The sequence below is a fragment of the Toxorhynchites rutilus genome, chromosome 3, assembly GCF_029784135.1.
Source record: "Toxorhynchites rutilus septentrionalis strain SRP chromosome 3, ASM2978413v1, whole genome shotgun sequence".
In the NCBI taxonomy this organism is placed as follows: Eukaryota; Metazoa; Arthropoda; class Insecta; order Diptera; family Culicidae; genus Toxorhynchites; species Toxorhynchites rutilus.
Window position 1 is genome coordinate 303,639,609 of NC_073746.1, and position 13,460 is coordinate 303,653,068.

Sequence of the window (13,460 nt, forward strand, 5' to 3'; positions counted from 1 at the left end):
GTTTGGTAAAAAAAAAAAAGAATGAAAAGAGATAGAGATTGAAAAAATAAGTAGCTTTATGATATAGAAAAAGTCGTGCAGTAAGTGAGAAAATAGAAAGTGGAATTCAATAATTTTGATTGGAGATTTAAAAGCGGTCATTTCACCGGAAAGTTTGATGTTGATATTTAAATATTATCTCATATGTAAATTGTTGGCTTTAAATTTTAGTATGAGAATGACTTCACAAAATCTATGAATGTTCGATATGATAAGTTCACTGTCTTATATATTATTATTCTTCTTATTTCATATTACAGAGAGTTTAAGCTTCCAAGTGCATTCGCCCCTGAAACTAAAGACAAATTAATATAATATATGAGAGAGAGAAAAAATCATTCTCGTTATCTTAGCGAAATAAAATACTTTTATACTAGTCTATTTAGTTTGCTTTTATTTGATAAAAAAAAATACCAAAACAAAACTCGAATTGAATAATGATTACAATTTTTTTCTAATTACTTGTGCACAAACCCAAACGATGTCATTTCATGAAAAAAAATAACGCAGACAATTTGGAGATGGCTCATATTGTTATTAACATATCTTAAATCTTATTCACACGGATATATTTGTCGCGCCTGGACAAATTTTTGCAGTGCCCAGGGAATTTTGTTGCGATTGGGTATGTCGGGCGCATTGAGCGCTTTAGCGCAAAGGTGTTTAAGCGAAATATGATGGCCTAGATTGATATCGTTTGCCGGGTTTGCTCTAAGCAGTGATGAAGGGCGCTCGCCAAATACGTTCTGAAGATCCAAATGGGCACCGTACTCGATCAGTGTACGTACCACCTCTTTCTCATAATTCCGTGGTCTGCAAGCAAAAAGCAGTGGCGTAGATTTGTCCTTGTTGTAAGCATTGATGCGCGCTCCACATTCCAACAGCAACTTCGTGGCGGGTAGATTGGAAAATATCCTCTCCTCATCTTCCTGATTGGTGGAATATTCACTCGGCATAATGTTGATCTTCAATACTGCTAGATGCAGCAGTGTTGCCTTGGACGCGGTTCGCATATTCTTAGCAACAAGAGAACGAACAGAGCTTTCGATCAGTCGATGTTCATCCTCACTTTGAGCCACGGAGAGTAAGGTAGATATCAGATTCGTCAGACAACGGAGTATACAATCGAAGTTTGCTTGTTGGTTCCCATTAGCCGAATGTATATGGAGTAACGGCTGAATATCACTGATGCTCGATGTCAAAAGTTGGAATGTGGCGTACACATCTTTGAATCGTGGCATCATGGGCTCATTGTTGGTCGACAAATTAACCATCAACTTCACTAGATCCGATGCTGTATCGCAGGTACTTCTATCCAATACGGTATGGTTTCGAATTCGTACTTCCAACGCTAGCGTCCATAGATCTATACACGTCTGGAACTGCCTTGATCCTTTATAAAAACTACCTCTGATCATTAACCTGTGCGAAGTGTACTCATGATCTACTCCCAATATTCTTTCTTGAATCAATAAGCCCTGCATACGTAATGCATCCACATTAGTGCCGATTGCGTCCAACTCGGCAATTGTGCTGATTTCAACCATATTTCTATAGGCTGCTCGTGGTGGAGTCGATGTTCTGGTTTGGGTGTAATCGGTTTCACCCATCTGGGCATCGAGAGCCAACCGCCATTGTTGAACTACGTCATGCGTATCATCATCAAAATAAATTAACGATGATCCCATCAGAAAACGAGCATCGGCTCGCCTTTTACTCGAGTAATTTATTCTATCCAGCAGATAATCCGCTATCTCCAATGCACCTGCAATGCACGCTATCTGTAGAGCGTCATCACCGGAATGATTTTTTGCGAATGGATCGGCTCCATGGTCTAACAGTAGCTCAATCGTGTCCATCCCCTCGTTCTCAACTGCACAATGAAGAGCAGTGTTGCCGTTCGAATCGTGACCATTAACGTCAACCCCTTTGCTAATTAAATACCTACATAATGGCTCTGATTCGATAGAATCGATGAGGTAGGTTACACCGGACGAAGCTGTCGCCTGAACATCCGCTCCGTTTTCAATCAAATATTTAACCATTTCAAAGTTTTCTGACTTGCATGCAGCTGTTAAAGGGGTTAACCCGATGCCGGAGAGTGCATTCACGTCACTTCCCAAACTCACGAGACATTTCACGACTGGGAAATTGTTGAATTTGCATGCACAAAACAGTGGAGTAACGTAGTTTATCATTTTATCCTTGGGTACCTCATCCGTTCCACGAGTACTGTCAACCATGATAGCTCTATGTTCGATGTTGGCATCGCACTCCGTTATCAGATACTTTATCATTTCAACGTCGCCTTTGCCACAGGCGATAAACAAAGATGAACCCAGACCCTTATAGTCGGTATCCACTAGCTGTTTGCGGATGTTCCGGGGCAGCCGGTTAAGCCGATCACTGATGCCTTTGGATAGACGACCATCATATGCGTTAACCTCGCACAAAAAGTCCTTGCGAATTTGCTCCAAAGCCGTGGCTTCCAAATTGATGGCGTCCATTATGAAGTTTAAGTGGTGGAAATTATTGATATTTTGCACTGGAAAGAATGCTTCAATCTGGTCAAAGGCTTTTGCTTTGTTCAAACAAACTGATTTTTTTTCACGATGTTCTGTATATATATATATATGAATGTGGCAAAAACTACCCAGTATTCTAGTGATTCAAAATTTTGACCTGTCAACAACTGGGTAGCATTTTCGGACCACGTAACATTCGTTACCTGAGTGTTCTTCAGGAAAAAATGGATTTGGGGTGACACATTGACTAACAAGCTCATTTCGAGTGAGCTTAACGAACCGTTCTGAACATTCATGTAGTGCGCATGTAGTTCATTACTTTCATAATACTGAGATATGTTCTATAGCGTTTCTTAAGGATTCGTTCAATTGCTCAATTCAACCACCCATAGTTAAATATTATTCCCACTGCATGTATCCTTTAAGCAACATGTAGCCTGCGGCATTTATGCAAGTTACACACAAACCTTCGTATATTTGCGGTAACGCCGATAACAAGGTGGACTTATTCTATCATACTGCTAATCTGCAACAGATGCTGCTAATGGACGGTAGTAGAAACTAACTAGGCTCAGGTCACAGTTATGTCTTGGGTGAAAACGGTAGAGCAGAAGATCAATTGAATTGGAGTCGCTGTTCGATTATCTATAAATCCTCCCAACCGAGTATGTATAACTTTGCCGGTAACTCTTATCGTTCGTACCAACAGGGGAAACTAAATTCGACTTCACCTATGATGAAATACAAGGAACCCCATGATTGAGAAATAACTGAGATACATTGAGTCACTTTCTGTCTTGAACGCGAGAAATATACTGAATATCTTATTAAAATAGATATTTTAACACAAACACGAAACATTCGGCATTCTCCGATTTTCTTACATCGACGTAGACAAATGTACAAAAAAAAAATACCATTAGTATAGCCGTCCATACAGAAATAATAACCGGTTGTGACATGGTGGGGCATTGTGAGCTGCAAGTATTAAAAACATTTGAAAAACGTTTTTAAATCCAATAAATTGATTGATTGTTCAACTATTGTCACTAATTGTATTCAATTCTGAAATTTGCTGGATAAATTTCTCGCCTAATCCTCATACACTGCGTTTCACAACTATAGAACCATTTATTTTTTTCTGAGTTTCCAGAGATATGTAAGAAGTCGGTTGAATTGAAGTAAAGGGTGTGTCACATCAAATTGCATCACGGAAAAAACGCTGTAGAAATTTAATTTTTAGGAATTATATCTTTAGCTTTCGCTTATAATCAGATAAGAGTGTATAGATCACGTTGGCCATGCTTCACTGACAATTTTTCGTAAATTTGGAAAAATGTCGTCGAACGAAAAAGAGCGTCGTGAATTAATCCTGTGCACTCATTTCGAGAATCCGGAGTTGTCACATCGGGACATCGGTAAGATGCTGGGAATCGTCCAATCCGTGTCAGCAGAGTACTAAAACGATACTTCGAGAACCTAACCATCGACCAGAAGGTTAAGAACGGCAAAAATGGATGCTCCGTCAGTGAAAAAGATCACAAGCGCATAGTTAAGCAGTTTAGACGTGATCCGAGAAGTTCGGTCCGGGATGTCGCCAATAAGCTGAATTTGTCAAGTTCATTCGTCCAGCGGACTAAGCAGCGGGAGGGCCTGCGTACACACAAGGTTCAGAAGGCTCCTAACCGCGACGAAAGGCAAAACATGGTGGGGAAGACGCGAGCCCGGAAGCTGTACACCAAAATGCTGACGAAGCCGCATTTCCTGGTAATGGACGACGAAACCTACGTCAAAGCGGACTTTCGTCAGCTCCCGGGCCTGTTGTTCTTCCCCGCAGAGGACAAATTCAGCGTTCCGGAGGAGATTCGCAAGCAGAAACTATCCAAGTTTGCCAAAAAGTACATGGTGTGGCAAGCGATCTGCTCTTGCGGAAAGCGGAGCGCCCCCTTCGTGATGACCGGCACGGTAAACGGGCAGGTTTACCTTAAGGAGTGCCTACAGAAGCGCTTACTACCACTATTGAAGCAGCACGAGGGCCCGACCATCTTCTGGCCGGATCTCGCATCGTGCCACTATTCAAAGGACGTGTTGGAGTGGTACGAAGCCAACGGGGTCACCTTCGTGCCAAAGGAAATGAACCCGCCCAACGCGCCGGAGCTTCGCCCAATAGAGAAATATTGGGCGATTATGAAGCAGGCCCTCCGGAAGAACCCAAAAGTTGTCAAATCGGAGGCGGACTTCAAGAGTAAATGGATTTCTGTTAAAAAAAAACTACAACCTGACGTTGTACAGAACCTTATGGACGGGGTAAAGAGGAAGGTGCGAGCATACGGGCTTGGGCTCGAAGTATGAATAAAAAAAAATGCCAAAAGTTGTTTAATAGTTTTTATTTTACTGTCTAAAATTTTCAAAAGGATCGGTCTACTGAGCGAATTTCTACAGCATTTTTTCCGTGATGCAATTTGATGTGACACACCCTTTATATAGTAGAGAATACAATAACTATCTTCATTTATAAGACTGGCCATTTGAACTGTATTGTTGTCTTCAGGCGTGAAACATTAAAAAAACTAAAATTCCAGTGTTTCATAACTATAGAAACAGATGGAAAAACTATTACTTCTGTACAAAATTAACGTTAATTTCACGTTAATAACAACAAATTTCTAATTCGGAAGAATTAGTAGGAAATTTATAGTTAAAGGAAATTGTCAATTAGAAGATTAATCAATGAAATGGTAATTTAGGGCACAAAGCAAACAATCGGATATTCCCGTCCGGGATATATTAGCTAGCCATGATTCTGATCTTCTGCTTCATCTATACCTGTTCCTCAGAAACGCCGATGTCAACGTTTAATGATGTTTCCTCCATTGTATCCCTGTATCATATCCCTCATATCCGATCGATAAACTTTTTTTTTAGTTGAGGCAATACATACACATACTCTTTACAGATACACGGGCCGAAGATTGTGTAGGCCACAGATCAATCAACAAGAGCCAAAGATTTAACACTCATGACAACTCTAGACGGGCTGAAGATTGTGCCGGCCAGTGATCATTCTATCCTGGATTCCTCGAGTTAAGAGAGATGCACCACGATTGATGGAGTACATGGGGTACAAACTAGGGGACGTCGCTGATTAATGGTCAGTTGCGTTCCAATAGGAAGTATCCCGTGTCGGCCACACGTACGGAGCATTAACGGCTGCAACATCCCAAATGTAAGAACACAATGAAATACTAAACTCGAGCCAACCACGAGTAATCGGTTACATATTAGGCTGTCAAAAAAGTCCTGCGGTATTTTTTTTGAATTTTCATTTGTTCATAAAATTAGTTACAATCATCTGTTTTAAGTCAAATATGCGCCGTTTTGTTCGATGACTTATTCCCAACGAGATGCCAACTTCATAATACCCCTGTTATAGGAGCTCGCTTCCTTATTGGCAAAAAACTCGGATAGCCAATTTTCACAGGCCTCTTTTGTCCTAGCTCGTTCGCCATGGACAAAAACAGGTGGTAGTCACTTGGTGCAAGGTCCGAACTATACGGCGGATGCAAAAGAACCTCCCATCCGAGCTCCCGGAGCTTCTGGCGCGTCACCAAAGAAGTGTGTGGCCTGGCGTTGTCCTGATGGAAGACAATGTGGCCTCTGTTTATCAAAGATGGCCTCTTCTTCATGAGTGCTACCTTCAAGCGGTCCAGTTGTTGGCAGTACAGGTCCGAATTGAGCGTTTGGCCATAGGGAAGCAGCTCATAATAGATTATTCCTTGACAATCCCACCAAACACACAGCAGAACCTTCCTGGCCGTTAATGAGAGCTTGGCCACCGTCTGAGCCGCTTCAGCGGGCTTCGACCACGACCGTTTGCGCTTCACGTTGTCGTAAGTGACCCACTTTTCATCGCCAGTCACCATCCGCTTCAGAAACGGGTCGATTTTGTTGCGATTCAGCAGCGATTCACATGCGTCGATACGGTCAAAGATGTTTTTTTGCGTCAACGTGTGTGGCACCCATACATCGAGCTTCTTTGTGGATCCAAGCTTCTTCAAATGGTTAATAACGGTTTGATGATTTATCCCCAGCTCTTGGCCGATGCTACGGCTGCTACTATGCCGGTCTTTCTCGGCTAATTCAGCGATTTTGTCGCAATTTTCGACGACAGGCCTTCCGGAGCGTGGCGCATCTTCGACGACCTCTACACCAGAACGAAAACGTTGAAACCATCGTTGTGCGGTGGAAATGGAAACTGTATCGGGTCCATAAACTGCACAAATTTTATTGGCAGCTTGAGATGCATTTTTGCCTTTGTCATAGTAGTACTGTAAAATATGTCGGATTTTCTCTTTATTTTGCTCCATATTTGCGACACTATAACTCACGAACGACTTAACCAAACAAAACACTGTCAAGGACTATATTATAGCAAAAATACCTTTCCAACAAGTTATAGTATGACTCGATACAATTAATACAACTAGAACTACGCGCTTACAACGACACCTCGCGGAAATACCGCAGGACTTTTTTGACAGCCTAATATTTGACACAGAAAATATAATAAAATAATGACATCTCAAATCGGACGATTCCTTCCTTGAGTTTTGCTTTTTGCTTTTGCTAGTTTGTATTTCATGCGTACGGCAGTACGTTTTCATAAGTTTATGAGTTCCCGAGCGGGAACACACCTTGGTTTTCAATTTTAGGAAATTAAAAACAAATTGTTTCATATATTGGGTTGGGGAAGAAGAAATGTCGTATATTGTCAATATATGGCAACACTTAAACATATCTTGTGTTGTACTTATCGCGTCGGGTCATACTATACGGCTATTTAACCCTTTAACGACCAAGCTGTAAGAAATATTTTTTTGACGAAAGCCATTGTTGTATTTTCGATTATTAAAGCTAAAGGTTCCCATCTTCCATTTTTCGGGAACTGACTGTTCGAAAAATCTTACATTGGCTGAAACCCGCACTTTTTTTTTTGCAAGTACAAACATACTGCGAACTAGAAGTCACTTCAATTAGCAAATATACGGTATTCATAAATGCAAATGAAACACCAATTTCTGCATTACTCAAGAATAAATGAAGCAAGCGAAACTAAATTTGGCATGTGAAGGTTTTTGGGTGCAATAAATGTTTGTGGCTGCCATGCAAATGGAACACAAATTGTTGTATTACTCGAGAACTAATCAAGTAAATGAAACCAAATTAGGTATATGGAGGTTTTAGGGCGCAATAAATGTGTTCATGGTGATTAGACACTCCACCCCCCTCTCTAAGGGGAGGCTGTCATTCAAATGAAACAAAAATTTCTGCACTACTCGAGAATCAATGAAGCAAATGCAACCAAATTGAGCATATGGAGGTTTTAGGGTGCAATAAATGTACAAGTGTATGCCATACAAATAAAACACAAATATCTGCATTACTTGAGAATTAATCAAGCAAACGAAACCAAATTAGGTATATGGAGGTTTTAGGGCGCAATAAATGTTTTCACGGTGGTTAGACACTCCACCCCCTTTTTAAGGGGGAACATGCCATGAAAGACAAATTTCTGCATGACTCGAAAACCACTACATGTTTACTACTGTTGGACACTATGATTATGGTTCCGTCATCGTATAACAATTTCACAAACATTGTTCTCATTATATACGATTGATTATCAGTGTTTGGAAATCTGTCCATATTCAGTAAACCACAATGTTCCATGCTTCTTACCATTCACGAATATATAACCGAAAATGTGTAGATGATTCTGATACTTGAACGAACTTGAGTATTCACTTTTTTGCATCAAGTGAATAAACGAAGTGAGGAACAAAACCTGTTGATTGCATGTCCGAGCCGAACCTTAAAATAGAGAGCAATACTAATGACTGCATATAACTTTGAACCGCAGACATTATCACCTTTTCAATATTGTAAATCACTGCTGCATCGACAAGTACAATTCGATAAATGATAAATAAAGCATTACAAATGTCATCATTCGGCAATTGCAAGAAGACAATGAGAGAAGAACTAAAATGAGAGAGGTTTTATTTCTCACTGAATCGGTGTTGCTAGTAACACTGGAGTTATTAGTTATTCGTTCAAAGTGTGTCGTAAGTGGAATTATTCGTTATTTTCATGTGCGTTTATTTAACTTTAACATATTCTCTGTACCAGCGAGATATTAGGCTGTCAAAAAAGTCCTGCGGTATTTCCGCGAGGTGTCGTTGTAAGCGCGTAATTCTAATTGTATTCATTGTATCGAGTCATACTATAGCTTGTTGGAAAGGTATTTTTGCTATAATATAGTCCTTGACAGTGTTTTGTTTGGTTAAGTCGTTCGTGAGTTTTAGTGTCGCAAATATGGAGCAAAATAAAGAGAAAATCCGACATATTTTACAGTACTACTATGACAAAGGCAAAAATGCTGATGATTGCGCCGGCTAGTGACCATTATATCCTGGATTGCTCGAGTCGAGAAAGACGCACCACGCTAGATATGGGGTACAGACTAGGGGGGCGTTGCTGATTAATGGTCAGCTGCATCCCAATAGGAAGTATCCCGTGTCGGGCACACGTACAGAGCATCGAAGACTGCAACATACCAATTATGAGAACACTTGTAATACTAACCTCGAGCCAACCGCGAGTAATCGGTTACATATTACTAACATAGTTGTAAGACAAAAATTGTCAAAATATTGGACTTCCGGCCCCGTCAGGCTAACGCCACATGTGCCTTAATAAAAAATATATTTTGGGAAAAAAAAAGGCAAAAATGCATCTCAAGCTGCCAATAAAATTTGTGCAGTTTATGGACCCGATACAGTTTCCATTTCCACCGCACAACGATGGTTTCAACGTTTTCGTTCTGGTGTAGAGGTCGTCGAAGATGCGCCACGCTCCGGAAGGCCTGTCGTCGAAAATTGCAACAAAATCGCTGAATAGCCGAGAAAGACCGGCATAGTAGCAGCCGTAGCATCGGCCAAGAGCTGGGGATAAGTCATCAAACCGTTATTAACCATTTGAAGAAGCTTGGATTCACAAAGAAGCTCGATGTATGGGTGCCACACACGTTGACGCAAAAAAACATCTTTGACCGTATCGACGCATGTGAATCGCTGCTGAATCGCAACAAAATCGACCCGTTTCTGAAGCGGATGGTGACTAGCGATGAAAAGTGGGTCGCTTACGACAACGTGAAGCGCAAACGGTCGTGGTCGAAGCCCGCTGAAGCGGCTCAGACGGTGGCCAAGCCCTCATTAACGGCCAGGAAGGTTCTGCTGTGTGTTTGGTGGGTTTGTCAAGGAATAATTTATTATGAGCCGCTTCCCTATGGCCAAACGCTCAATTCGGACCTGTACTGCCAACAACTGGACCGCTTGAAGGTAGCACTCATGAAGAAGAGGCCATCTTTGATAAACAGAGGCCACATTGTCTTCCATCAGGACAACGCCAGGCCACACACTTCTTTGGTGACGCGCCAGAAGCTCCGGGAGCTCGGATGGGAGGTTCTTTTGCATCCGCCGTATAGTCCGGACCTTGCACCAAGTGACTATCACCTGTTTTTGTCCATGGCGAACGAGCTAGGACAAAAGAGGCCTGTGAAAATTGGCTATCCGAGTTTTTTACCAATAAGGAAGCGAGCTTCTATAACAGGGGTATTATGAAGTTGGCATCTCGTTGGGAATAAGTCATCGAACAAAACGGCGCATATTTGACTTAAAACAGATGATTGTAACTAATTTTATGAACAAATGAAAATTCAAAAAAAATACCGCAGGACATTTCTGACAGCCTAATATAATTCATTCTGCTCTGAACAGCATTGAAGAATGGAGATGAGCCAAAAAGCGTGATAATATTACATCTCATTATAAAAAGAAGTTGGAAAGTGTTTTCTGAGCGTAAAAAGAAGAACCTAAACGTGAATCTATCTATCTAATATCTATCTTGGTCTGGGCCGTGCATGTGGAATTCTGCCCGTGTTTGCTTAGGAGACGTAATCACCAACACCATTAGTGTTGGGAAAACGCAATTTTGACGTAGGACTACGTCTAACCGGAAGATATAGGGTGTGAAATGGAAATCTAGGCACTGAACAAGTAGGAAAAAATGCAAGATTTGGAACGCTTATAACTCGAGCATTTCTCAATAGATCGCAAAGGTTTTTGCATCAATTGATAGGAAATATATCTACGCATCTATCATAACGAATATCATTTCATTTTTCATGGGATAAATAATTGAATAATTGTGAAATATCAAGCATTGTTAAAATGCCCTATGTGCCCATTTTTGATTGGTTCATTTTGTGCTCCTCAAATCGTACCGACCAAAACGGGCAACCAGAGCAGCAGCGAAATAGAATGAAGCACGATTGGAAAGGAAAAAGAAAAAAATGAACGAAACATTGGTCGCAGTCTCACACATGCGTAATTCTCGAGCCAGCCAGTCAGCTTAAAAATCCCCGCTTCGCTGCCGTAACGATCATTCTTTGTGTGGACACCGACTGGACAACATCGTTGCTGGACGAGCTGGACGGCGAGGGATCGAGTGGTAGCGCTGGAGTAGAGTAATAGAGTAGAGTAGAGTTTTCAAAGGGCCTTTCTCAAGGCTAGAGACGAATGAACTGCAAAAGTTTAAAGTCTCTATAATACAATACCTTCCTTCCTTCCGTAACGATCATTCTCATTCAAACCGTACACCACATCGGTTCGCATCACAACACACCAACAAACTAAAAAAGGAGGAAAAGTGAAGGGAAAGGCAAAATCCCGCTCGAACCGTGTTGATCTGGAGTTCCCCGCAAGGGTAGCTAGGCCGAGCGCGTTAGTACCAGTGCACCAGTCCACCTAGCCGGCGTTATATAGTTTCGGCCGCCGAAGTGATTGAGTTAGCTGGCAAAGCTGCTCGCGACGATAAGAAAACCCGCATTCGGAACAGAACACATTCGGTTCGGTGGACATCAAGACAACAGGCAGTTGCAGCGAGTGGCGAGTGGCAAACGCAATCGCAAAACGGCATCAGGTAGCAGAAGAAAAAAGTTTGTTCTTTATACAAACTGCTTTGGAGGCAAATCCAGAACAAGGCGGCATCGAGGGCGTTCGAAATGGTTTTTTTCAAAACCACGAGTACTAAGTTTTCTAAATTGGAACCATTCCATAAAACAAGGCGCTTTTCAGGGCCATTAAACCTTCCAACAAAGAGTTTAGGAAATACAGTTCAATGCATTCTAAAACATTATCCAAAATAATAATAAAACACAAATTGATTTTTTCATAATTTGTTTGCCAGGATCTGATGAGTATGTGAATTTGAAAGTTGTTCTGAGCTTATTGATAGTTGGGGACTTTCCTGATTATTCAATTTTCACCAATTCTTAAATTGTTTCCAGATTGAAAGTACAGTAATTTACAATTAGTTCGACATTTAGCTAATTGGACGGACATGTAATGCGACTTATTTAGTTGGACATTTTTGTAAACATAGAGATCCAAATTATGACCCCACATTGAAAGTCGACACTGTACCACTGTCATCGCAAATGTTCAATTACAGGTTAAAATCACCTCCAATGCGACACTGAGTGGTGCTTCGGCACGTCGCATTAAATATAATTTACTGTACAACATGTCACAAAGCTGGATGGGAAGAAATTTTGCAACTGTGAAAGCTGTGGCGAGTGGCAACAAATCGCTAAACAGGAAGGTTTAGCCGAACAAGATGGGGATATCGAGTGATAACAAAACAATAAACTCTTTAGATTGAAGATAATTTTGTGATCCTGAAAAGGACCCTTTTTAGCCTGCATGTGAATCCAACGAGCGAACAAATCGTAAATTTAACGCTCATTCTTCGTCTCGTTGGACTCACCCCTCTGGCTGAGTCTGCCGATTTGTCTCTATCCTGTGAGTGTGTACCGCTAGAGTATAAAACACGCGGACCCCAAAAAAATATCTTATTTTCTTTCAAACCGTAAACCCGTGTGGTTGTACGGCATCGACATCGTGGACGTAACAAAGGAGGACAAGTTAAGGGAAAGGCAAAGTCTCACTCGAACCTTGCAGATCTCCAGTTCCCTGTTGGTCGCATTCACTGATTGCTCCGCAAGGGTAACTATGCCGAACGGATTGGTGCCGGAGCACCAGTATACCTAACAGCGATTATAGAGTTTCGGCCGTCGGAGTGCTCGAGTTGGCTTGCAAAGCTGCTCACGACAATCAGAAAACCCGCATCAAGAACAGAGCAGCTTCGGTTCGGCGCTCATCAAGGCAACAATTAGTTTTAGTGAGTGGCAAAGTGTTTCTCCGGCACGTTGCATCAAATGTAATTTACTGAACAACATGTCACAAGCTGGATGGGAAGAAATTTTCCAACTGTGAAAGCTGTGGCGAGTGGCAAACGCAATAGCTAAACAGGAAGGTTTAACCGAACAAGATGGGAATATCGAGTGATAACAAAAACACAACACCAAAGGTTCTTTTCAGAACCATCAACATATTCATAAAGAGTAAACAGTAAACTAATCCATTTTTCAGGTAGATATGTAGGTATTCACGTAGGAGAAGAAAATAAAACAATATATTTCAAAATATATATTTAACAAAAGCTGTCCCCTTTGTATAGTCCTACGTCACTCCGGTTATGTCCCCGACATTACCCACCCGTCTTTTTTTTTCCCTACAAGTGTAACCATGCAAGTTTCCGATAAAATAATTTGTCCAGTTGAAAGATATTATCGGCAAAAAGACGGCCTAGGTTATTTTGCGTATTAAAACATATTTTTTCCATTTGGAAAACGCTTGCGCAACATTTGTTCGCATAGCTAGACGTAATCACCAGGTTGCTCTGTCTGTAGCGTTGGTATTTATATTTTCGATA

General features: G+C 41.2%; 1 protein-coding gene across 1 annotated transcript; it reads right to left on the reverse strand.

Moving 5' to 3' along the window:
* Positions 1-593: 593 nt before the first annotated feature.
* LOC129774382 (protein fem-1 homolog C-like) lies at positions 594-2,546 on the reverse strand. The gene has a single exon (XM_055778115.1). The coding sequence runs from the start codon at positions 2,544-2,546 to the stop codon at positions 594-596; it is 1,953 nt and encodes a 650-aa protein (XP_055634090.1).
* Positions 2,547-13,460: the final 10,914 nt, after the last annotated feature.

What these genes read in the sequence shown, in the direction of transcription:
- LOC129774382 (XM_055778115.1), bottom strand. Translation starts at nt 2,546, where the DNA reads ATGGACGCCATCAATTTGGAAGCCACGGCTTTGGAGCAAATTCGCAAG.